This window comes from Heterocephalus glaber, unplaced genomic scaffold, assembly GCF_053883595.1.
Source record: "Heterocephalus glaber isolate CG9 unplaced genomic scaffold, H.glaber_assembly_v1.0 deba00000347, whole genome shotgun sequence".
In the NCBI taxonomy this organism is placed as follows: domain Eukaryota; kingdom Metazoa; phylum Chordata; class Mammalia; order Rodentia; family Bathyergidae; genus Heterocephalus; species Heterocephalus glaber.
In genome coordinates, this window is record NW_028258143.1 from 5,824,847 (window position 1) to 5,852,083 (window position 27,237).

At 34.8% G+C, this 27,237-nt stretch overlaps 1 protein-coding gene and 1 pseudogene across 11 annotated transcripts in view; one reads left to right on the top strand and one right to left on the bottom strand.

Annotated features, from left to right (window-relative positions):
• Lrp1b (LDL receptor related protein 1B) overlaps window positions 1-27,237 on the top strand; it is a 1,848,437-nt gene that overhangs the window by 814,762 nt on the left and 1,006,438 nt on the right. For all 11 annotated transcript variants that reach the window (XR_015445151.1, XM_087195526.1, XM_087195530.1 and 8 more), the window contains one exon: window positions 23,135-23,392. Coding sequence is in view for 10 of the 11 variants with exons in the window: in XM_087195526.1 (XP_087051652.1) it covers window positions 23,135-23,392 (258 nt within the window). In the remaining variant the exon portion in view is untranslated. The remainder of the gene's footprint in view (window positions 1-23,134; window positions 23,393-27,237) is intronic.
• LOC106010139 (rRNA-processing protein FCF1 homolog pseudogene) lies at window positions 7,860-8,323 on the bottom strand (annotated as a pseudogene).

Consider the following 27,237-nt stretch of genomic DNA (forward strand, 5'->3'; position numbering starts at 1 on the left):
CAAATAAATCTTTTAATTTTAATTTTTAGCCTACATGAAACACTCAGTAAATATTATTGATGTATTGATTGGCTAAGGAAATAGCTTTGAGATATACTTGTAGCAATGGGAGAAAGTTAATTTTTTGTGAGCTCAATTAGCTTGGTAATAACAGAATTACATTATACATGATATTCTACCTAGCTTATTCTGACTTCCCTTAAATCTGATTTCATATTATCCATCTTCAAATTATGATGTGTTGACAAATTACAAATTAAGGGGAAGTGTCAACCTTTGCCTTACTAACAACTGGTAATTTAAGCATGGGATGGAATTATCTTTTCTCAAGTCGCATTGTGTGAAACGTTGAATTTTCTCAGCAAGCTGCTGCTGTCGGCTCCTTACACAAAACCTCATGTTCTGTTTGATGATTTCTCTGAGATAGTGCCATTAATTATTTAGCAGTTATTTATATGCAAAATCCCGAAGAAAGAAGCATTTTTTATTTCTTATTTTGCTTCTTTCAATTACTGATTTGGTGATGAAGCCCTATTTGTCTTGGCGAAGCAATCCTTGAGAAAAACCAGTTCATGTTGTATGGTACACTTTTTCTCACCACTGAGAATCTTGATTTAAAGTATTGATGGACTAAAGAAGTAGAAATCTTGTTCTTTGCTATTTATATTGATCCACACAATAATGCTGTGATTACACTGAGAGAGTGTAATGTGATAAATCCTATACAAGGAAGCACTTCTCTTTCACATGAGAAGGTTATCTGACAGTAATAGGCTGATACCAGAGAGGATTGATACATGGTAATGTCTTACTACATCAGGGAAATTTGATGACTTTAGAATTGATAATGAAACATACAAATCACTTCACCTCTGGGTCCTTAGCTTGACAACAGCATTGGCCTATAGAGGTTGAAGAACGCAGAATTCCCATGGGAATGTTGGTGAACTTTATAGTTTAAGGGAAATAAGTTGCTAGTAATATGGGCATAACTGTATATCAGGACTAACTGTAAAGGTCACATGTGTATTTGAATCAATCCACTTGTAAAATTCAATAGGAAAATTATTGGTTTTGTTTTTGTTTTCTCATATTTATAGCAAATGGACCAGAGGAAAGTTTTGGCTTTTGTTATCCATACAGTTCTACTTAGTGAATCAGATTTTAAAATTTTGTGGAAATTGTTATTATATTGTATATATTATCTTGTTATTATTTTCTTATTATACTATAGTGTTTCATGTCCAACTACTGCTAGTGAAAGTTTGTAAATTAAACTAGATTTGTCTTTAGTCTTACCATTCCTGCTTTTGGATAACTGGCTAACATTGGGCCCTTCTTTTTTTATCTACAATTTTATCCTGCTTGACTATAGACTGCACTCCCTCCAAATCAAGCAGAGCTCCATCCAGAGCTTTCAGCTTCTGGGAATTGTGGGAAACCCGGAGGTCCAGAGAAGGATGACTTAAGAGTGCATTTACATAAAATATCTCCAGACTTTAGAACAAGATAAAAATATCAAGCTGAAATGATGCACTGAGCAGCTCAAACTAGACTGAAGAAGTAGGTTCTGAGAAGACTATAGGATTTAAATGATGGAATCCGAAGTCTGGGAAGAGTAGCGTTTAATGGGAACCTGCTTTTAAAGGTGCTAAAGGGGTTCAGCCTAAATTGATGTCATGGTATCTCTTAACTTCACTCCAAAGCATGCTGTAGGGGTTTATTTTCAGTGTGACAAGTGATAGTGATTAAGTAAATCAATCTAAATTAATTGATTATTCCACCTTTGCAATATAGTGCCTGAACCCAAATAATGTTCATAAGCCTTAAGAGCACCTTTAAAAAGTAATTCTAGTGGAGGGAGGGGATTTTTGGCACTGTGGCAGATGGGAGAAGAGATTAATGTCAGGCAGGACACTTGTCATTCCTATTGCTTAACGTAAAGCAGACTTTCTACACTTAGAGTGACTCCTGGCCAGGGATTTAGCTCAGTGGTGCCACCGCCTGCCTCGCAAGTGCAAGGTCCCGAGTTTGATTCCCAGTACCAAAAGATTGATTCCTGCTACTGAAATATTATATTCATTCATTTCAGAGTTGAAAGGAACTTGAAAGACAATCTAGTCCAACTGTATACTTCTCAGTGTGTATTTCTTAACTCTCAGTAATTTGCCAAAAGAAAGGCTGTCTGGAGCATACATTTTCTAAAGATAATTTTAGATATACATATTTGAATAATTCTGTGTTATAGGAGAAGACATGCGATTATGATCATCGTGAGGTAGCAATCATTACTTTGGAATGCAATATGAAATAATAGCTACTAATTTTCTAATTAAAGATTAAGATGTTTTCATTGGGAAGGAAGTTGAAAACAACCATTTGTGGTTACCCAGTAAGAATTCCTGTACATTTTCACTTTTTGTTTTGAGAATAGATTTATCATAATGACTTGAAAAATTTAAAGTATTGGTTTTGTTTCAATTTAGCTTTCTTCCGTGTAACTGATTTAAAATGGTTTTGCTTTAGAAACATTATGTTCCAAGTGAGTACCCAGGATTGAGAGCAGGCTCATGGAGAACCAGTAATAGTGGAAGAGGTGAACTGTTGTTGGTTTTATTCCTGATAAATTCAAGCTCATTTTACTATACTGTTCAGTATCCTATTTACTGAAGGTAAGAACTTACACCTAAAATACAAAATCTTTCTAACCGCAAGGGCTCTACTGATTGTACTGAAGCAGTAGCAATAAAAAAACCACTAAACTTTATGTTCATCACTCCAGAGCAGTGTATCAAATGATGCCCTAAGAAACAGTACACCTATTTGCTATGAAACAGCTATAGCAATGAGACAGGAGCACATTAAATAACCTCTATTACGGCCTACATTTGGATGTTCATTGATTAGGAGAAAAAAGGCAGTGTTTAGATAATAGAACTCCGTGTTGTAGAAATGATAATCATAATCTCCATGGGATTATAGCACTAAACCACAATAGGAAGCGAAAGTTTTTATTCTACTTGCTGTCTTCTTAGCTACAATTTTTAAAAAGACAAACTACAGAAATAAAATATAACTTCCTGTGCCTTTTAATTCAAAATCTTAAGGTTCGTTTAACATCTTCTATTAGATAATTTAAATTTTCTTTTTGGGAGGTAGAAGAATTACCTGTGGGTTGCTGTTAGGGCTTATTCCATTTGTGGGAGAAGAGCAGGTTCTTGTGTAGTAGGAGAAGACTTCTCTGTCTGGAAAGTCTTCTCATCAGCAACTTAGGAAGGTATGGAATCAGTTGCTAGAATGTTCTCCCTGGCTATTTTTTTTATTGTTTTACTTTTTATTGTTGAGCATATTAAGTTTAATTTTGAGTAGTACGCATCTGCAGTATTTAATGATTACATTCCTTGTAGGGAATTGTACACGTACATCACACATCTTCATTCTTCCTGCGTTCTTGTCCCTCCCTCCATCTCTCGATCGATCGCCTTTCCATGTGCCGAAGATCTATCTCCCTGTTTCCTGTTATCTTTTATTTTTGAGCGATAATTTTTTTCTTGGTACCGGGGATCAAACTCGGGACCTTGCGCTTGCAAGGCAGGCGGTGGAACCACTGAGCTACATCCTCAGCCCTTGAGGATTAATTTTAATAAGCACATTTAACCTAGCCACATTCATCATGCCTTCTGTATGTTTGGACTTCCTCTTACCATCGTACATTATTTTCTATTTCCCAATATTTATTCTTCCCTCCTAATCTGCATTTTTTTCTTTTAGTTAAAAACAAATCACACGATGAAATATAAAGATCTCTACTGGTGCAGTTTAAAACATTTTGACAAATTCTCCTTTTAAAAAGTTGAAGTTCCCATTTCCATTTCTTCTCTGTTGGTTTAGGAGACATCCATGCTGTATTATTTAGGATTAGGCTTGGTGATATATATGAACACAAAACCCAGGTAGCCGTTTCCAATGTGTTGGCAAATATGATCTCTCAGTTTTGTTTTTTGTGGTACCTGGGATCGAACTCGGGACCTTGCACTTGCGAGGCAGGTGGCGGAACCACTGAGCTAAATCCCTGGCCCATGATCTCTCAGTTTTAAAGCTTGTATTACTCGACAGTTCTCCCACAGAGCAAACCTGTGAGATAGTCCTATGTATAATTATATCTTTTTGAGGTTTTGAAACTTAAAACAGAAATCACACTGTACCTGTTTACAATTTGCTTCTTCCTCTTAATGGGTCAGTTCTTTTTTTTTTTTTTTTTTTTTTGTTCAGTACCAGGGATTGAACTCAGGACCCTGTGCTTCTGAGGGAGGCACTGTGTCACTGAACTAACTCCCCAGCCCAGTTATTTCTATTTAATGTAGTTCAATCTCATTGATTGATTGCTTGATTGCAAAACTGGGGATTGAATGCAAGGCTTCATGTGTGCCAGGCAAGTGCTCTACCCTAGCCCTTAAAAAATTTTTTTTTGAACTTGTGATACTCCTGCCTCAGCCTCCTGAATACCTAGAATTACAGGTGTGCACAGTTATACCTGCCTTCTACCTCATTTATTATAAGTGTTATTATTTGTGGTAAAATACACATAGAATTTCCACCTTAACCATTTTAACGCATACAGTTCAGCAACTTTAAGCACATATTACTGTGCAATCAGTTCTCCAGAATTCTTATCATCTTGTAAAACTAAAATCCATGTCCTTATACACTTCCAAGTGTCCCTCCTTCCAGCCCCTGGCTACCTTATTTCTACTTTGTTAATACTGTACATCTGATTACTCTAGATGTCTTCCTTTTTTTTTTTAAGACTGGGTCTCACTGTGTAGTTCAGGTTAACCTTGGACTCACTATGTAGCCCAGGCTGGCCTCGAACTCATGGTGATCCTCCTGCCTGATTACAGGCAAGTGCCACTATGCCCAGACTCTAGATGTCTCTTGTAAGTGGAACCATGCATTAATATCTGTGAGTTTGAGGCTAGACTGGGCTACACAGTGAGTTCAAGACCAGCCTATACTACGTAGTCAGACCCTGTCTCAAACAAACAAAGTTTCATTAATTTTTTTTTCTGGTACCAGATTGAACTCAGGGCTTTGGGCTTGCAAGGCAGACATGGCACCACTGAGCTAAATCCCTAGCCCTCATTAATTTTTAATTGATTACATGTTGAAAATAAATTGGTTTAATATGTATTGATTTCAACTGTTTCTCTTTACTTTTTAAACTGTTGTTACTACAAAGAAAATTTTGTTTTGTTTTGTTTTTGAGAAAAGGTCTTGCCACATAGTTCAGGGTAGCTTTGAACTCACTATGTAGCCCAGGCTGGCCTTGAACCCATGGTGATCCTCCTGCCTCAGTTTGAAAATTTTAAATTAAATGTGGTTCTCTGAGATAATGCTGTGCTAAGACCCTTGTATGAACTAGAAAAACTGAGAAGAATAAAGAAAGCATAGTCTCTGGCATCAAAGAGCTCACAACCTAGTTGGAGAAGGTAAGAACTTAGGACAATAGTTACAGTATAATGGCAGTAAGCCCATTGATGAAGATATATATTGAGGTGTACAGACTGAGGAGGGCCATTGTGGACTCAGAAAGGAGAGGTGAAGACAGCTATTAGGTTAGTCTACTCACAGATATATCTTTAAATTCTTGCTTTTGCTAGGTATGGTGGCATATGGGTCTCACCTCTTGGGAGGCTGAGGCAAGGGGAGTCAGGAACTCAAGGCCAGCCTGGACTACCTAGCAAGTTCTAGGCTGGCATGGCCTATGTAGTGGGATCTTGTCTCAAAAAACCAAAAAATTAAAATGAAAAAATTTTTAAAATCCTGCCTTTGATTCTTTTGGATACCCAGAAGTATAATTGCTAAAGCATATAATAATCTCATTTTTGAGGAACTGGCGTACGGTTTTGTATAGTATAGTAGTTGTACCATTTTACAGTCCTAACAATGCACAAGGGTTCAAAGTTGTACAAATCTTTGTCATCTTTTTTACTGCAGCCATCCTAAGGGGTGTGAGATGGTATCTCATTGTGATCTTTCTGCCCCCACTCAGTCCCTCCCCTCCTCTTTCTTGAGACAGAGGCTTACTATGTAGCCTAGGCTGACCTCAAACTCTTGATCATCCTGCCTCAGCTTCCTTTAGGCTCTAGAAGAGGGTTGGTCATTTTGGTTTGCATTTTCCTAATAAGTAACATCTATTCATCTGTCTTTTGGCCATTTGAATATTTTCTTTGAAGAAATGTCTGTTTAAGTCCTTTGCAACCCTTTCTAAATGTACTTCATTCTTTTTAAGTGCTTACAACATGCCATAGTTAAGTCACTTTTGATGGACAATTAGGTTGTTTTTAATTTTTCTCTATTATAAATAGCTGTGCAATAAACATTTTCATATACTTCTTGTAACGTGAATATTTTTATTTACACATATATATCACATTGTCTATACAAAGATATTTTAAAGTAAATCACCTATATGATACTCATAAGCAACGAAAAAATAGAAATGGGGTCAGGATATCAGTAATTTTTAATTTAATGGGTCTAAAATGATCATGCCTGCTTGCACTTGTTATCAACATGAGTACCTACAGAGAATGGAAGGAAAAAAGTGGAAATAAAGCTTGTGTAAATGGGGAGGGGAAGAGGTATAGAAGGGAGAGGAGAGGAATGAGAAAAGAATTAAGATATATTATGTACAGAAACAAATTCCCTACCATGAATGTGATCAATATGTATGACAAATAGGTATTAATGAAAAAATAGAGTTAAAAAAAAGAACATGAGTTAACCATTTCCCCATACCCCTGAATGCTGGAGAAATCTTCTGATTAGTTGCTTCTCATTTAAAGTAGCAAAGTGACTTGCACAGAAATCTATAATTTTAATACATTCAAACTTATTGACCTTTTTTTTTTTTTGGTATCAGGGATCGAACTCAGGTCCTTGCGCTTGCACAGTAGGCAGTGAAACCACGGAGCTAAATCCCAGGCTTTCAACCTTTTTACAGTATTTAGATTTTGCCTGTTATTTTAGAATTCTCAGGATCAAGTCCAAATCCTTTGAAATGCCATACAAAGCCCTCTCTCGGATGAGGGTATATGCCGTATCTGCCCATGAATTTTCCTGTGTTTTACTCATAAAAACGTCCTGGCAGTCATCTGAACAGGTCAAATACAGTCACACCATGTGACCATATGTCTCCAGGCAAACAAAAACCCTGGAATACTCACGCCCCCCTTTTCTGCAGTAAGAGACCATCCATGTTTCTAGCTGGGTCCTTGGACTGGAGACTCTTTCCCAACCTCTCTTGCAGCTAGACCTTGTAGCCAATGGGATAAGAGCAAAAATGATTCACACTTCCTTCTGGGTTTTTCCTATAAAGGAGAAGCCACATTCTCTGTTTTCATGTTGTTTTATTGAAACAAGGTCTCACTATGTAATCTGGGCTGTCCTTGAACTCACTCTGTAGCCCAGTCTGGCCTGCATCTTGTGGTGATCCTCCCAAGTGCTATCATTACAGGGGTGTACCACCACACCAGACTTATTTTACGGTATTTATTCATTTATATGTTTTTCTCTTCTATATATAAGTGTATTGAGGACAGGAACATACCTTAATAAGTACCTAGCATAAACTTAATAAATATTTGTTGAGTAAATCAAATCATGGAACAACCATTGGAGCACCTGATTTATAAAAAGATGCAACAAATTTTAAAGTAGACAAATCACCATTTTCAAAAAGCATCAAAAAGTGAATTATTTAACCATACTTGGCTGATAATAGAGCAAATAGGTGAATAATAATTTGTGCTATAGCATGTTCAATGAACTGAAAACAGGAAGTTGGTCCGAGGAAGTTAAAGGAACTTTTTGTCTTATAAGAATTAGGACCGAGGGGCTCCATAATAATCTGGCATCTGCTCAATGTTGTATCTGTGGTTAGAAATGTACATGATAGGAACTCCAGGGATCTTCTGGATTCTCCGCTTAAGGTCCCGGTCAACCGTGGCCACAATGTAACCCTTGTGCTGAGTTACTCTCTGCACTAAGCAGTCATCTGCATAGGTCCCTTTATGTGTGCAAGGTAATCGTTCAAATCGTGGATCCTTGGCGATCCTTAGAGCCACTTGATAGTTCTGCCCCAATTTCTCAGTTTCAACCATTACACAATCAGTTATACCAGGGATACACTTGGCGTACAGACAGTCCGTCATCGATTGTACTAAGTCCAATTTGGCCTTGATGAAAAAGTTGATAAAGTTAGTATCAACCAGGATATGAGAAGGTGGGCCCAGCTGTGTATTATATTGGAAGAATAAGCAGGAAGGAGTTGGGGCATTTCTCTTTCCTTCAGAGCACTGGGATCTTTCTTTTCTTTCTTTCCAGGTTTTAATCTGCCCTTCTCTTTGAGTCTCTCATCTCTGAGACTAAGCATCTGCTTCATGGTCGCATACTTGCTTGCTTTCTTTTGTTTGCCCATGCTCATGCCAAACTCCAGTTTCTTCCGGACTCCCTGGCTATATTTTTAAAAGCATGGTATTAAAATGCACGTATTCGTAGGAAGGGTCACAAATTACGTTTTCCTACACTTAATACCTTATGACACTACTGTGTCACAGAATTCAGTGCTTCAGAATACTGCTATATCTGGCTAACAATGGATTCCTAAGGAATGACTGATACATGATCCACCATTCAGAATTTGTTTTTCAAACTATAATGGTCCAAAAAGTATTTCCTGTATCACTTATCATCTCATTGTGCCTTCATTGTGAATGGCACTTGCTGACAAGTATATGAAAGCTCTCAGCTAGAAGTGTAGGAGTGAGTCTATTAGATCAGCATCAGCATAGTAATGCGGATTTGTTATTCATTTCTGTTACACATACGTGGGCGAAATTTTGAACACTGTGGTAAATAGTAAGTGGCAGAAAAACAGAGAAGGTACTTTTGCAATTTCTTAACCTTTTAGGGAGCAGTATGAGAGTAATGAAATGCAAACCAAGAAGGTAATCAGAGGACTGAGAACGATTCAAAGGAGAATAGGATATTTTTGCTGGTTTTGGTGCTTTATTCAGGACTGACTCTTTTTATTTTTCAGGTTTCCATTCCTCAACACATTTATTTTCTTTTTCTTTTTAAATTTTTTTATTGGTACATTTTAGATAAACAATATAATGACATTCATCATTGGAAATTTACACCTTTACATAGTCTCTCTTGGTTCTTATTTTTCACCCTTCCCTTGCCCTCCCTTCAACCCCTCCATCCCCCTCTATTTACAAAGACTTTGTTTCCATTTTTCCATTTTCCCATATTAATTCCATTCCTTTCTTTCCTTTCTCCTATCCCTTTCACTTAACCCTCCCCTTTGCCACTATTCTTCCTATTTCACTTTATCTTTTATACCTTTTAGTCCATATTTATACTTTCAGTTTCTCACACTAGAGAAACTATTCAGGATTTACACATGTGTGTCCTATTTATTTCACTTAAGAGTATCGCCTCAATGTGCAGCCATTTAGCTATAAATGTCTCTAACTTTTCATTTTTTATGGCAATGTACTATTCCATTTTATTTTTAAAAAAACACATTTTCTTCATCAAGTCTCCAGTTGATGGGCATTTGGGCTGTTTCCAAGTTTCAGCTATTACAAACTGTGCTGCGATGAACATGGGTGCACGTATATCACTGTGGTGTGATTCCTTTAATTCTTTGGGGAAGATCCCCAGCAGGGGAATAGCTGGGTCAAATGGGACTTCCAGTCCTAGTTCTTTGAGGTATCTCCATACTGATTTCCACAGTGGTTGCACTAGTCTACACTCCCACCAGCAGTGGAGCAGGGTTCCTCTTTCCCCACAGCCCCACCAGAATGTATTATTGGTTGATTTCATGACAGCAGCCATTCCTTCTGGGGTGAAGTGGAATCTTGGCATTGTTTTCATTTGAATCTCTTGAATGAACAGTGATGTGGAACAATTTTTCATATGTTTATTTGCTATTTCTACTTCTTTTTCTGAGTAATGTCTGATAATTTCAGATGCCCATTTTTGGATTGGATCTTTAAATTTGGGAGGTCTGATTTTTTTTAAGTTCTTTATAGATTATAGATAGTAGACCTTTGTCTAAGGAACAGCAGGTGAAAAGTATTTCCCCACATTGTGGGTTGTCTCTTCATTCTGTTAGTGGTTTTTCTTGCTATGCAAAAGATTTTTTAATAAGAAGGGATCCCACTTGTTGATTGTTTGTGCTAGTTCATAGGCTACAAAGGTGTTCTTCATAAAATCTTTTCCTCCACCAATGTCTTCAAGAGGTCTACCTAACCTCTGTTCCAGCGGGTTCAGTGTTCTGTTTTGATATTTAGATCTTTAATCCATTTCGATTTTAGTTTAGTACATGGTGAGAAAATATCAGGCTAGTTTTAGTCTTTGGCAAGTTGAAACCCAATTTTTCCACCACCATTTATTAAAAAGGCTATCTTTCCTCCAGTGAAAGTGTTTGGATCCTTTGTCAAAGATGAAGTGGCTGAGTATGTCTGGAATTGTTTCTACATCTTCTAATCTGTTCCATAGGTCCTCAGATCTGTTTTTGTTTGTTTGTTTGTTTGTCTGTTTGTTTTTTTGCCAGAACCATGCTGTTTTTATCACAGTAGCTTTGTAGTATAGTTTCAAGTTAGGGGCTGTGATATCCCCTGCCATGTTTCTGTTACCTAGAATTGCTTTTGCTATTCTGGGTCTCTTCTTGTTCCAAATGAATTATTGGATAATTTTCTCAAGGTCCGTGAAGTATGCTCCTGGGATTTCAATTGGGATTGCATTGAATCTATACAGCAGTTTTGGAAGTATGGCCATTATTACTATGTTGATCCTTCATACCCAAGATCGGGGGATCACTGTCCATTTTCTGATATCATCTTCAATCTCTCTTTTCAGAGTGCTGTAGTCTTCAGAGAAGAGGTCTTTGATTTCTTTCATTAGGTTGATTCCTAGGTATTTCAGTTTTTTTGGATGCTATTGGGAAAGGAATTATTTGCCCTATTTCTCTCTCAGTGAGTCTGTTATTTGTGTAGAGGAAAACCATTGATATTTGAGTGTTGACCTTGTATCCAGTTATTTACTGATTTTGGTTATTAAATCTAGAAACCTTTTGCTGAAGTTCTTGGGGTCTTCAATGTACAGTGTCATGTCATCTGCAAATAATGAAAATTTGACTTTTTCATTTTCTATCTTTATTTCTTTCCCTTGTCTAATTTTCATGGCTAATATTTCCAAGACTATATTTAACAGGAGCAGGGATAGTGGTCATCCTCTTTTTCCTGAGTTTAGTGTGAAGGATTTTAGTTTTTGGCCATTTAAGAAGATATTGGCTGTTGGTTTTTCATAGATGGCTTTTATCAGTTTGAGGTAGAGACTTTCTATTCCAATTTCTTGTAATGTTTTTATCATAAATGGATGTTGAATTTTGTCAAAAACTTTTTCTGCATTTTTTGAGATGTTGATATGGTTTTTGTCCTTGGCTCTGTTGATATAGCATATTACATTTATTAATTTGTGTATGTTGAACCGTCCCTGCATTCCTGGGATGAATCCCACTTGGTCAGGGTGTATGATCTTCTTGATGATCTTCTGCATTCTATTTGCCAGGATCTTATTAAGGATTTTTGCATCTATGTTCATTAGTAAGACTGGCCTGTTCTCTTTTACAGTTGGGTCTTTCTTTGCTTTGAGAATCAAGGTAATGCTTGTTTCCAGGAATGAATTCAGGATTATTGCTTCCCTTTCAATTTCATTGAAGAGTTTAATCAGTAGTGGTAGCAGTTCCTCTCTAAATGTCTTGTAGAATTCAGCAGTGAAGCCACCACAGCCTGGGCTTTTCTTTGTTGATAAATTTTTAATTACTTTTTCAATTTTATTGGTTGATATTGGGTTGTTTAGAATTTTTAGGTCTTCTTTGTTCAACTTTGGTAATTCATATGTATCTAGGAATCTGTCCATTTCTTCTGGTTTTTCCATCTTATTGGCATATAGGTTCTTGAAGTAGGTGTTGATGATCCTCTGGATTTCTCTTGGGTCTGTTGTAATTTCACCCGTTTCATTCCTAATTGCATGGATTTGGGCCTTTTCTTTCCTTTTTCTGACAAAGTTGGCTAAGGGTTTGTCAATTTTGTTGATTCCTTCAAAGAACCAACTCTTGGCTTCATTGATTTTTTTGTATCATTCTCTTAGTCTCCATTGCATTGATTTCTGCTCTGATCTTTATAACTTCATCTCTTGTATGAGCTTTGGGTTTTTCCTGCTCTTGTTTTTCTAGAAGCTTCAGGTTCAGCATCAGGTTGTTTAATTGGGCTCGTTCTGTTTTCCTATTATGCGTATTCACTGCTATGAATTTCCCTTGTAAGACTGCTTTCATTGTGTCCCATAGATTCCTATATGTTGAATTGTCACTGTCATTTAATTGAAGGAACTGTCTGATTTCTTCTTTAATTTCCTCTGTGACCCATTGGTTATTCAGAAGTGTGTTGTTCAATTTCCACATGTTTATGAAATTTTTTGAGTTTCTTTTGCTATGGATCTCCAATTTCTTCGCACTATGGTCTGATAATATACAGGGGATAACTTCAATTCTTTTGCACCTACTTAAACATGTTCTATGTGTGAGTATGTGGTCTATTTTGGAGAATGACCCATGTGCAGCTGAGAAGAATGTGTATTCTGATTTTGTGGGGTGGAAGACTCTGTAAATATCTGTTAAGTTCATTTGTTCAAGAGTTCAGTCGAGTTCTAGTATTTCATTACTTATTTTTAGTCTAGTTGATCTATTTATTTGCGACAGTGGGGTATTGAAATCCCCCACTACAATTGTATTAGTGCATATATGTCTTTTCATGTCTGTTAGTACTTGTTTTATATAGTTGGGTGCACTACTGTTTGGTGCATAGATATTCGTGATTGTCTTCTCTTCCTCTTGGATTCTTCCCTTTACAAGGATGTAGTGTCCTTCTTTGTCTCTCTTAATCGGTGTTGGTTTGAAATGCACTTAATCTGCAAAGAGGATATCTACTCCTGCTTTTTTGGGGGTTGCTGTCACATGGAGTATTGTTTTGAATCCTTTACCTTTCATTGTATGAGTTTCTTTTTGAGTTAAGTGTGTTTCTTGTATGCAGCATATTGTTGGATTTTGCTTCTTGACCCATTCTGCCAGTCTGTTTCTTTTTTTGGTGAATTGAGACCATTAATATTTATAGTTATAACTGAAACGTGTTGACTTGTCATTGCTATGACTTTTTCTTTTTTGGAGGATCTCCCCTTTACATTGAATTTCTTGCCATGCCAGATGGGTTCATTCTGCTTTGCTTCCTGGGGTTGTGATCCTCCTTGCTGGCTTAGTTGGTTCGTTGGCTGGTAAGTCTCCTCCTGTGTGAGAGCCTGAGCCAGGATGGGGTCACTAGTCAGGAGAGCAGTCCTACATTCTAGATCATGTGACACAGGAAGGATGACTTTTAATTTTTCTTTTTGACCTCAAAGAATTGTTTGGGCAGCTCTCTAAAATCTCTTCAGATGTGTTCTCTACACAAGTGTCCACTTTAGGTGAGTAGAATATTCTAAAACTGATGCATTTTAGCTATGCAAATACTGCTAGAGGGCAAGCACTCCTCACTGTAATCAGATTGTGTTACTTAATTTCTAACTTGTAGAATTTATAAAGATAGCCACACTGCCTTTGTAATTCTGCTCTCTTGGCCTGGCCATTAAAAATATTTCCCTGTTTAATAGAATTACACTATTTATACCCCCTATCTTTTCAGAATCATCACTGAATTGGAGATTAAATTCCATAGAAAAGAAACTCAAGAATTTCTGATGAATTTTCATTACCCAAATTACAGATGTGTTTTTTCCCTACCAAAACACTGTTAATGAGTAGTACAGTGTTAGGGTGTAAAAATTCCTCATGAATATTCTATATAGGATTTGTTTTGGTCTTCTGCTAGAGAACATCATCTCCACAGTCTAGCAATGCTCTTAATATCTAATTTTTTGTTTTTTCAGCAACCAAGTTGCAGGATTGATAGGAGAATACAGTCTGGGTGTCTTATATGTCATCATGCCTTTCATTTACCCACAGTTTAAGAAAATATCAGATATTGAAAAAGTGCATATTTTTAACATGTTTTATAGCTTACATCTTCACTGTAATGTAACTGAGGATTCCTTCGAGTATTAAGAATTACCTAGGCTGGAGATTTAGCTCAGTGGTTCTGCCGCCTGCCTCGCAAGCACAAGGACCCAAGTTCAATCCCTGGTACGGAAAAAAAAAAAAAAAAAAAGAATTACCTGGCCATATTTACTATGTTTGACAATACATTTTGTTTTTATAATATGGCATAATAGGCACAAATTTCTATCATGCTATTTAATGTTTTGTAAGATGGCCATCAAATTAATACTTAAATTCTCAAATAGAATGTTTTATAAATCATATTATGCCCTATAATTAAGTTAACCGTGAGCCAATCTTATGAAAAAAATAAATGAAGCATATTTAAACACATGCACATTACAAGTGTTCTATATTAGGTAGGCAACAATGTACCTGTGTATGTAATATTTCTATTCCTCTATTTGGGAATAAAAGAATGGAAATATATCCCTATTGAAAAATTGGGAGTCAAAAAATACATAAAACCTGAGAAATAGACCAAATAATTTTGTCTTTTGTTACAAGACAGTTTTTTTTCCCAGAGAGCCTTAAGGGTATCACTTGTATCAATTGCAATCAATAGGGATTGAAAAAATTTGTAGTAATAATAGCAGTTAAAGAATGGCCCTTGGACACTTCTCCCCCTGGAGACCGTGCTTTCCCTTAGTTGAGATGAGGAATAGTCTTCATATTCCCTGCAGTCAAGCTGCCTGGAGTCATTTTATTTCTGAGAAGAGAAAATCTGTTGCATTGGTTTCATTTTAAATGTATGTGCGCATTGCTTCTTACCCCTAGGACTCATATAGCATAAATCCTATTTGTGCCTTCCAGAAAATGGATTCCTGCCCAAATTATTAGATAAATTGTATCTTAATACTGTGGGTGTTTAGAACAGCATACCATTAAGTTACAAAGAACATACCTGGTAAATCTGTCTCTATAACAATAATGTAGAAAATTGTCATCTTAAATATAGGTTGAATATTTACATGCTTTGGCAGTGCTGTCAGAAACAGTGAAATAAATTAAATGGCCTTTGCTTTTTCCCTTTTATAAGTAATGAGTTTTTCAAGTATCAACCTCCTTCCTCTTTATTCTCAGCTCATGCTGTAAACAATTTATTTCATATTTATCTGAAAATATACAAGCAATTAAAAGGGAACTTTCTCATTCTAACCCTACTATTCTACCATTCTGTGTGAATCTAGAACTAATCATTTCACATTCCTCTTATTTGAGTTGTTGAACAAATTGATTTTTTCCTGTTAAAGATCACTCCTGCAAAAACCACATGAAATACTGAATAGTTCCGGTGTGAGAAACTGAAAGTGTAAGTAAGGATCAAAATGAATAACAAATAATGTGAAATAGGAAGAAAAGGTACAAAGGGGGGAAAGGGATGGTGAGGGGGAAAGGAAAGAAGGGAAAGGAATAAATAGGAGAACATGGAAAAAGCAGAAACCATCTTTGTAAATAGGGAGGGGTGGAGGGGTTGAAGGGAGGTCAGGGGAATAGGGAAAAAATAAGAACCAAGATATATCATGTAGGAGGTACAAATTCCCACTGATGAATGTCATCATATTGTATACCTAAATGTACCAATAAACTTAATGAATATAAAAAAAAGATCACTCCTGCAATTGATACCAATCTCATCTTCCTTCAATTTTTTAAAGGTTAGTTAGTCATAAATTGTCTTCTGTTTCCTTTGAATCAATACAATTTTATTTTCTCCTAGATCATCCCCATCAACCTATGAGCATGATGATGTAAAGATGATGTAAAGTAACTTTCTTTATACCCATATTTTTCATGAAATAGCACTCTATGTTTCTTATCTCACAATAGAAATACTCATGGAGTGAATTGTCTTCTCTCCACATTTCTTCCTCTGTTGAAGCCATTTCCCATGGTATTTATCATTATTTTTACTACACCGTTGGGGAGGTAAACAGTGACTTTCATTTACCTAATTTATCAGTTATTTGTCATTATAAAAAAACTGACAATCTCCTCTTTGAATAATTTTTCTTTTAAAGCACTTCTTTCTTGCAATTTCTTGCTTTATTGAGTTTTTTCTTCAATTATTTTGCTGTATTATCTTAACTTTGATGAAATTACAAAACACAGTTCTAGCCAGTTCACTATTGAGCCAACCTTGAATTTTTCATTTCCTCTTAAAATTAACACTATTTTTCTACTTATTTAAATGACATTATCTTTTTTTCATCACCTAAATCTAAGATTTCCAAATCATTTTTTACTCTTCCTCATTGCCAAAATCCAGCAATCACCACAATTTAGAACTTCTGTTTCATTGCATGATTACATCTCATAAGATGCCAATAGCTCCCCCTTTAGGTTCTTAGAATCACACTCTGGGAAATTAAAATGACCTGTCTATTTAAGTAATCCAAATAGTTGATGTCTTTGTGAACAAGTTTTCATAATATAATATCACCTTTTTGTAATTAAAAATGGCATCATTCTCTTTGGAATGTGTACAGCCTAAAGTGCAAAATCATTTAGAGGGTTTTATTTTACTTTCTTTTATTTTTATTTTGCAAACTTTGAGTATTCTCTGGGCTTACATTTCTCTAATCACCTTTGCTTCCAGTAGAAATAATTCCACATATGGCCATTCTGTACTGTATCTTTCTAAACTGACACAAAGTTATCTTTTCCTTTCATCTTCTACCTTTCCCACTCATTCCAGAACTCTAAGACCAAGGTAGCATCAAAAAGCTTTTATATTCTCCCTTCCAATATCACATGATTTATGGTGCACCACTTAGAATGTAAAAGCAAAAACAGACAATTTGGAAAGTTAAATGGGAAATTTATCCATCCCACTATATTTTACTTATTCTCTCCACTATATTCTACTAATAAATTAGTATCCCATATATTATTTCTGGTTTGACTTTCTTAAGACATAATTTTGACCTCATTATAATATACATATTTCTAAAAGTAGCATTGACTTCTCATTGTACACCAAATTAAAATGTGCATCATCTTCATATTCAATAATATGTAACTTGTTGAAAGCTTTCTTAAGCCCTGCAAAGTTCTATGGGTTTGAGTCCAGGTTTATTGCTCTTTACCTGTATAATCTTAAGCAAGTAACATCTGTATACCTTAGCTTTCTAATCTGTATAATATGGATAGTATTGGTACCTGAATTATAGTGCTGTTATGGGTGTAAAGTAAGCTAATAAATGGGCAACATGTATTACATTATTTGAACACTAAAATTAATTTAGAAAAGGTTAGCCATTAGTATTAACATGAGGTATTTGTATCAATCATATATGTTCTCCTGAAAGCTAAAATACAGTGGTCAATTTCTCTATAACTTTATTCTAGTCTTCACCACATCTGTACTTATGTCAAAGTTATTTCTTCCACCTGAATTGCTTTTCTTCACCTTTGCATGTTAAATTCTGCTTCTTCCATCAAGGCAGGATTGAGATAAGATATCATTACCACTAGAGAATTTTGACTCCACTACACAGATATATCTAAACATTTATTAAAACTTAATGATATCATACATTTTTATGAAAGTATCAACCTTGTTATAAAAATATAGATTTTTCCAAACACACCTTAATCTTTCTACTAGATTATGTCTTTTGTGTGTCAAGCTGTCTTATTTATAGTATGTCTTTCAGATCGTAGTTAAATGCCTGAGATCTATAAATAATAAATAATTGCTCATTAAAGGAATGGTTCAACATAAACACATTGTGACAATAAAAGTTAATACAAAGTAAATTATAGCATACATATAGTTGTATAAATTTTCTTGCTCAACAAATCATTTTAGAGCAAACTTGTCCATATTTAATCCATATATTTTTCTTTTATAAAATATAATAGTTTCTTTTTATATTTGAAAATATATCCTTACTCTTAATATTATTAATTATACTAAAGAGATTTTTCCATAATGAATAGTTGAGTAAAGTTGAGGAAGTCAATTTGGCCACATTTTTAAAAAGTAAAGTAACCTTCTATCTTTTTTCACTTACATGTTATTAACTTTATTCACATTTTCAGTTTGGATTGGTTGACTTGATATATGTTGTTATATTACTTGAACAATACCTTATACCTTTTAAACAAGATATTTTTCTCTTATTAACTAGATATTTCATCCTAATGCTCAACTTTTTACACATTGCATAATTTTAGAAATTTAAAAAACTGTTTATTCAGATTGTTCTTTTTTTATTTCATATAGTAATAATTTAATTCCTATATAAATTTGCATGATTTTTATTATAAGTTGTTAGCATATTTGTCATTTCTAACTTCATGCATATTTTTCTTATTTCTAACACCTATATTAAATTTGTATATGAAAGATAAAATATATTTTTAATCCTTTATTAGTAATTATGTTCATATTAGTTTAAAGTAAAAATTTGAGCTACAAAGATTGCAATTTTCTCTTTTCTCACTAGTTTAGTCTTATGTTGACCCTTCATTTTGTATATTTCATATGTAACTCTCTAACGATTTATCCACAACAGCAAATATTGAGGTGCACCTGCTGACTTTCTTGGAGATAATTGTGTTTACAATCACAGGTTTAATTAAGTGATAGCAGAACATGTATAACTAAATGATATAAATTTATAAATAAATGCCATATTATATATACATATAATCATTACATTTATATTTATGTGTATTTGAATCCATAAATTGAATCTCTTAAATGGAAACTAGATAAATTAGTAATGTTATGATTGAAAGAATTAACAGAAGGTTTAAATGAAACTTTTAAAGCGAGTTCTTCCCTATACTGCAAGCATTTATTTGTTATCATAGATATGTACATCATATTATAAGGCTATAAATACACCTTACAATATTATTTATTATGAGACGAGAAAGGTATGTTTACAAGAATTTAGTTACATTGTTTTGGAATTTAAATAAGTGTCTTTATGAACCTCATTAAATGAGCTTTTTCATATTTCCATGTCCCTCTTTTTAATTCACAATTTAAAATCACTCTTCAAATTTTGTGGCATTGGTTAATATAACACGTTACTGGCAAAAAAATTTCGTTATACACAGTGAAAATACATAACTCTACAACTCTTTGGAGAGAAAATACATTATTTTAATAGCATCAGCATATACATCATAGGATGAAAGGAATTTTACTCCTCCACTGTGAATTTGTTGACAGAAGCCTTTTCAATCTAAGTCTTTGTTTCCCAAGGTAGAGTGTTAGCAGAGTGCTTTCTTGTGTTGTAATATCTTCTATGTGAAAGGTTAATGTGTATTCCCTCTCAGTAAGTGTTTGTTTTGGAATACTTTGACTAAAGTCATCTAGTGTATTTTCCAATTTTTCCCATGGGAAAATTGTCTAGTGATTCTCACAATGACATCAAATAAAAGTGTAACATTTATTCTGACCAGGCCTCTATGCTTATTACCCAAGCTAATGGTGTGCTTCATTGGCAAGTGGTGGAGTCCACCATAAGACACACAGGGGAGACATTGTCACCTTTGCTAGGGCTCTGTTGGCTTGCACCATGAAGTAGACTAAAAGATTTGTGTCTTTAGATCTGAATGAATTTTGTGGTTTCCTGTCTTTTAAGGGCTTATCTCCTTTCCATATTATGTCTAAAGTGTGAAACCATAGTTGATCATTATCAGAAATACATAAATATTGTTTTATTAAAGTACTTCATAACTAAGTTTATAGGTTATTGGTATATGGCTATCATTAGTATTTTTAAGGTTACTTTTGATTAAATTAAACCATGTGAGCTTATGAATTATTTGGCTTTCTTTATATTTGTGTTGTTTATTATTTGAGACCTTAAATTGAGAATTTATATGATTTTTATTAAGATAAGCATCTAATTCATTGAAATATAGCTACAAAATGAAATGAATTGATTAAACATGTCAAATTATCTGTATTGAGTACTAATCCATTCTTACATCGTTTTCTCAGAATTTCAACACTACTTTTTTATCAGCCTCTCTACAAGGGATGTTTATGACACACTTAAATTTACTGACTAGTAACCAGTAAGAAATGGTAGTCTAAACCTGGATTTCTACATAAAGCACAGAAGCATTCAGTAGAGGCTCACTTTGAATAAGGCAGTTTCACCAAAGTTCACTTTAGTTGTCAAATGAATACCTTCAGAACTGACATTAATGTCAGCATATCTTTGTTAGCCTGATAAAACAGCCTTCTAAGACTCCTCTCTAAACTGAGAAATCTGTGATCCTACAGATTTCAAGAATGCCAAGGCCACTTAGAAAATGACAAAACTAAGTGTAGAAAAGAGACCACATCTGGATCTCTGAATAGAGGAATCACAGGGACAAGTGCAGTTCAGTCTCCAGACAGATGTGAGTGATTAGGAGAGAAGCCAACTGGCTCTCTAGGCTCAGTATAGTTACTATACAAGGTTATATTCAGCAGAGATGCTTCACAATTTTACTCAGTTTCTGAGAGAGGTTTTTTTTTTTTTTTTATTTTTTTAAATGGAAATGATGTTATCAGTTTTGAGGTTTCTGGTTTTTGTTTTGTTTTGGTTTAAACTCAAGCAGTCCGAGGTAAGTCTGTTGCATCCACTGGCAAGAAACTGTTGGGTGGCCGGGGGATTTAACTCAGTGGTGCTGCCACCGGCCTCACAAGCACAAGGTCCTGAGTTCGATACCTGGTACCAATTAAAAGAGAAAAAAGAAAAGAAACTGTTGGGCTACTTAGTTTTATCTCACTGAGGCATTTTTGATCTATTTGTTTTCATTAAGTCGAAAGTAATTATTGTCTTTTTGAAGGCATAGAGAAATCCCATGGCTTGATTAAGATAATTTATTTGGGGCAAGAATTCAAATAAATTCATGGGATGCATTGGGATGCCTTATAGAGTTGATATATTAAGGTGAGGAGAGAGGATTGTAAATCATCTTCATTGGAAGGTTCTTCTATCTTAGAGAAACACGAGGAGCCTGATAGCCACGTCCCCAATGCAAATAATAAAGGCCACTAAAAATAGGACTTTAAAACTTTAGATTTATTTAATTGCATTAGTCATAGTATACTCATTTTTCTTTTGTGCTGCCTTATCATTCTCAGCATCAGTTTCTTGAAAGATTAAGTGATGTTTATGAAATTGTCTGAAGAGGCAAGAATTTCCTTCACAGGTTAAAAAACCAAATTATTTTGCTAGATTTTACAAAATGTTGCAGGGGTAAGCATTGTGCAGAAATAAAAGACATGAAATTAAAGAGATGACAAAAGTACAAATTATGCAGTGTTTTGGAAGCCATTATAAAGAGATTGACTTTCATTATGATTGGAATAGAAAACTTTTGAGGTATTAAGCAGAGCCCTGATCTGATTTGGCCTATGTTTTAGTGGCACAATTCTGGCTATTGGGTTGGGGTACAGTAAAAAAAAAGGAGGGACGCACAGATGGAAGTAGGAAAACCAGTTAGAAGGCATTAGAATGATATAAGTGAAAGATGATAGCATTTTGGAGCATGATATGTATCGTAGCAGTAGTTAGGTTAAAGTTAGGGTTAGGGTTAGCATTAGGGTTGGTATGTGATTCCTAATATGTTTGACATCAGAGCCAAAAAGATTTATGAATGCATTGGAAAGGATTCTTGAGAAAAAATTAGAAGCTGAGGATTTTCAAATGTTCTTATTCCCTAGTTAAAATTAAGAGAAAAGCTACTTTGAATTTGATTGTATAGCAAATGTTCAACATTAAGAGCGGTCATCACTAGTTTATTATTATTATTTGTTAATTTTTTGAGACAGGGTCTTATTAAGTCACTAAATTGCCCAGGGTTGGCTTGAACATATGATTTTGCTTCAGCCTCTAACAGTGCTGGGATTACAGGCATGTGTTACCATACCCAGCCAAGTCATCACTGGTTTTTATGTGTGATTATTGTTACCTTTAAATGTACTACTGAAATTGTAGTCAATTTGTACATGTTCATAAAAAAAGGGGCACTCTTAACATCACTGAAGTTGCATTGTTCAAAAATGTGCTACTGAACCAATTCCTTTTACATCTAGGTTCTCATATCCCTGAATTTAGGAAAGGCATACGGAAGTAAGTGGCTCAGTAATAATAATCAAATGCCTAAGAAATGTTTGATTGTTTGGTCAAGGAGCCAATGAGGCCAGAGTCACAGGTGCACTCTTTTCATGAGCCTGAGCTTTGCAGTTCTGCTCCAAAGAATCCATTTTTGACCTCACACATTCAGATCACAAAAGCATGCCCTTGCTCACAAGGAAACCTGGAAAACTATATGGAGAGGTCAGTACAGATCAATCATCATTGCTAAAAATAAAAGGTTATACACAGCACATCCTTTATTTTCAACCTATGAAAATAAATAGTGGTGTCTTCATATTTAGACAGCACAGTATGACTAAGGTAATAGGGAAGGCAAGTGCTCAGTGGAATACATTTTACCAGAGAGTGAGCCAAAATAGTCAGTGAAGCATGTATACTGTATATTTTAAAGATTTTTTTACAAGCAACTTTTTGTTTTAATGATGCCTTAAAAGTATATGAGTAGCTTTCATTTTTTCTTTTTCTCATTTTTATTCCTTTCCCTTCTTCCTTTTCCCTTACTCCTTTTAGACCTTTTCTTCCTATTTCACATTATCCATTTTGATCCTTTTTTACACTTTTAGTTTCTCAGAGTTGAAGGGAGGGCTGGGGAATGGGGGAAAAGAATAAGAACCAAGATATATCATATAAAGGCGCAAATTCCCAATGATGAATATCATCATATTATATAGTTAAAATGTACCAATAAACTTAATTAATAAACAAGTATATGAGTAACTTTCAATGAATCATGCAAAATTGGAAAAAAATGTGACACTTATTTAACTAACTTCTTTCCATTTTATTCCAGAACCTACAGATAAGCCACCTATGCTGTTAATTGCAAATTCTGAAACAATTGAGATTTTCCATCTTAACGGAAGTAAAACCGCAACTCTGAACCCAGTCAACAGAAATGAAATTCATACATTGGATTTTATTTATGAGGAGGAAATAATTTGTTGGGTTGAATCAAGGGACACTTCAAATCAACTCAAATGTCTTCAGATAACAAAAACAGGAAAATTAATGGATGAATGGACAATCAATATTCTTCAGTCCTTCCACAGTGAGTATTTCAATTTGATATTGTACATCAACCTTTAGGAATTTATTTACATACCTGTAGGCAAGAATTTTATGTATTTATTTATTTATTTAGGTACCAGGGATCGAACTTGTGACCTTGCGCTTGCAAGGCAGGCTGCGGAACCACTGAGCTAAATCCCTGGCCCTGTAGGCAAGAGTTTTAGATTTCTAGCATAGCTAGAATAAATGTTAGAAAGTTATATATGCAAACATGGTACATTTAAATAACTGTACTAACTACACATTTTGCATATACACACATGCCCAGTAAGTAACTCTATGTAAATAGTAAATTTCTGAGTTAACTGTGATCCATTCTTCAACGGTTATTACAATGTCAACTACCTGTAGTTGAATCATGACATTTCACTCTTCTGTAGTTTACAATGTGAAATGTTGGTGGGATTTTTTTTAAAGGGAAAGAAACAGTTAATAACTGTAAGTTTTTTGACTAAAGTATTAATTTAAAAATTTCTTTGAAAATTACGAGGTTGATGTAATTGGTAGTAACATCTGTGCTTTTTTAATTGTTTCAGGCAAATGTGAGTTATAATACATCATTTTCCAAATCAGTAACTGATTTTCAATTAACTTTGTATTTTTGTATGTCAAAAATTCGGCAAACTGATAACTGCCCTTCTCTGTCTGCATAGTACATAAACTGGAATCACATTCTCTGTTTCTCTTTCTCTATTTCTCCCTCCCTCCCTCTCTCTTCCTCTCTTTCCCTCCCTCCCTCCTTCCCTCTCTCTCTTTTTCCTGTCTCTCACCTTCTCTTTCCCCTTGTACATGAGAGTATTAATATAGCTTTGTGAATGTCTGGAGAAATGCACATAAGAATTTTAATGTCTGTCCAGTTATTTTATGATTTATAGAAAAAACTTATTTTTACAAATGCTGCTGACAAATCTATAGAGAAATGAAAAATATATACAATGAAATCAAAAAAGAAATACAGAGAATTCTATGATGAAAGAAATGTAACTTTTAGGTGTAAAATGTTTGCTTATTTAGATTTAATAATTATATTAACTACTTGGATATATACAATTAAGACAGGTTTTTTGATCCTTATTAAACATAAGAAAATATTACTAACATTAGAAAATTTTGAATAAAATAAACAAATCAGTGGCAAATTTGCCAAAAATGACATATGAATGTATAGCTTTTATATACTTAAGCAGACAGAAAAGTAATGTTTAAAAAGTAGGATCCAATGTATGGTAGTGTGTTTTCTGAGGTATATTGGTGTTTAGTGTGAGTTTTGTTTTTGTTTTGTTTTGTTTTTGTTTTTGTGAAACAGGGCCTCAGTATGTTGTTCAGACTCGCCTCAAAATCACTATGTAGCCCAGGCTGTGCTATTTGATCACTGGTGGTGATCCTCTTGCCTCAGCCTCCTGAGTGCTGGGACTACAGGTGTACACCACCACACTGGGCTATTAGTCTGCTTTCTATTACTGTGCCAAAACACCAAAGAAAATAAAAATATCAACTTGGAGGAAAGACGGATTTTTGAACAGGGTTTCAGAGGTTTCCTTCCATAACTGGCTGACAGTGTTGCTGTTAGGCCTTTGGTGAGGCAGAAGGTGTAGAAAAAGTGTGAGAGCAAAGCCATTTAGTTCCTTCTGGGTGGGAAGTGGAGAAAGAGCAAGGAGAAAGAGAGGGAGAGAGAGAGGGAGAGGGAGAGGGATATGGAGAGAGAGAGAGAGACAGAGAGAGAGGGAGAGAGAGAGGGAGAGGGAGAGGGATATGGAGAGAGAGAGAGAGACAGAGAGAGAGAGAGAGAGAGAGGCAACTCAAAGCTGTGCCCCAGTGGTCCACTTCTGTCTAGCAGTCCCTACCTCCTACTCCTTCTACCAACCCCTAATAGTGCCACAGGTGAGCCCCAAACCTTCACCATATTGTCCTCTGGGGAACATTTCAGATCTAAACTACAACATAACATTTTGAAGATCTTCTTAAAATTTAAAAATAAATTGATTAATTCATATATTGTGATAAAAGACCAGAAATCATAATGAAAGCAAGGGATGTTGGCTCTCTCAGGATTCAATGCAGAGATGTTCATTCATAATAAAAGTTAAAAAGATGGTAGAAGTAAAGAGAACGCTGCTTTTCAATATATTTCAGACTTTGGCTTAGCCAGCAGTTTGGAGGTGAAAACTGAGCATTAGTCTTCTCCTGCAGTGGTGTCCCTTTCAATTTCTGAATGTTTTTGACCCCAGAAAATGGAACACTGAGTGGCCAAATAGCTAGATGATTCCTTATCCAAGAAAGATTATTTTCTGAGCTTAGGAAACTTTCTTATATATAACACTTTATTAATAATACAAATCTCTCCTTTGATATGTAATTTAAAAATTGTTTAGTAATCAAAGGAAAGTCAATCATAATATATGTAGAAAATTATCAGTAACTTAGATTGCATTTGATTTATAAAATAATTATTGGTATAGCTAGATACATAGACTTTTGGTTAGGCAGTTTGTTGAAATGCTAAGTAGGGTATTCATTTTGGATTTAAAACATCCCCTGAAATATTTTAAAGAATCCACAATTTTTGATGAAGTTGGGTTTAGGCTATACAGGTTTATAATCATTTTAGCAAAAAGTGATTAAATGTGTGGAAGTAATTTAATGATGGGCGTGGGGCAGGCCTGTGAGAAGGGCTGGACTTCTCTGTCATGCTGATAAATTCTGCATTTTATCAACATGTCACAGAACAGCTGCCATGGAATATCATGGGCCGTGCATTCACTATGCCAATTTGTGAGTTGATAATCAAGTTTGAATATTCTTTGCATATATAATTACATAAAATCTCTGTCATACCATATAAGCAAAAATAATGAACCGATAGAAGTCAGCTTGAATAACTGTCACTATTCATTATTCCAGAAATTACCTCTGCAGCTTTTACCTCATTATTTTTAGCTATTTTTCTGATTTTTACCTGAAAAGAATATGCATCTTTTAAAAATACAAAAAAAATTTTTCGAACGATCAAACATCACATATCAAATTGCTTGCATTTGAAACTTACATAATAATATATAGTAAATATTTTATTCCATATTAAGTTTTACTGCAAATCTAGTTTCTTTGTGTGTGGGTTACATGTCTGTGGAGTAAGCAGGAGAGATATCTTCTTGTTTTATGATAAAATCGTAACTGAAAAGTCAGATGTGCTAGGCAAAGCTGAATGCCTAAAGAGAGGATAAAAATGGGACTAAAATTGTACTTTTTCTTTTTTACACTAGAAAGGCAAATCTAACCCAAATGATCATAGCTAGATTTTCTGGCCTGTGCTAAATGACTAGCTGCACCAGAGAAGTAGTATCATCCCTCTTTTACTGATGAGAAAATTGAGACTACAGAAAGCTGATAAGGAGCACACAAGTATTGGCTATATGTTTGGAGTAAACCAGATACCATAGCTTTTCCTAAATAGCGCTTTGAGTCTCAACATTTTTTTCATGTTAGAAAGCCAAAATAATTAGGTCTATTAGTATTAGTAACAGAGCTCACAAAGACAGTCTCTGAGTAGAAGACAAGTATAAGAATCTCAGAAGGGAATGGAAAAGATGAGTCATGAAAGGCTGTATTATTTGAAAAGGTCCACAAAATGATTTTGATAGGGCCCTTTGGGAGTTCTACCCCAAACACTGAGAGTCATTCCTAAGAAGCACTGTGGGAGAATGATGAGTAAATAATAATATGTTCAAAAATTATATGAACCAAAGAAAATTGAGGAAAATTCTAGCAATCATATCTTATTACATTGTATTATTCTTTTTAAAATGCCTTTTATTTATTATTTAG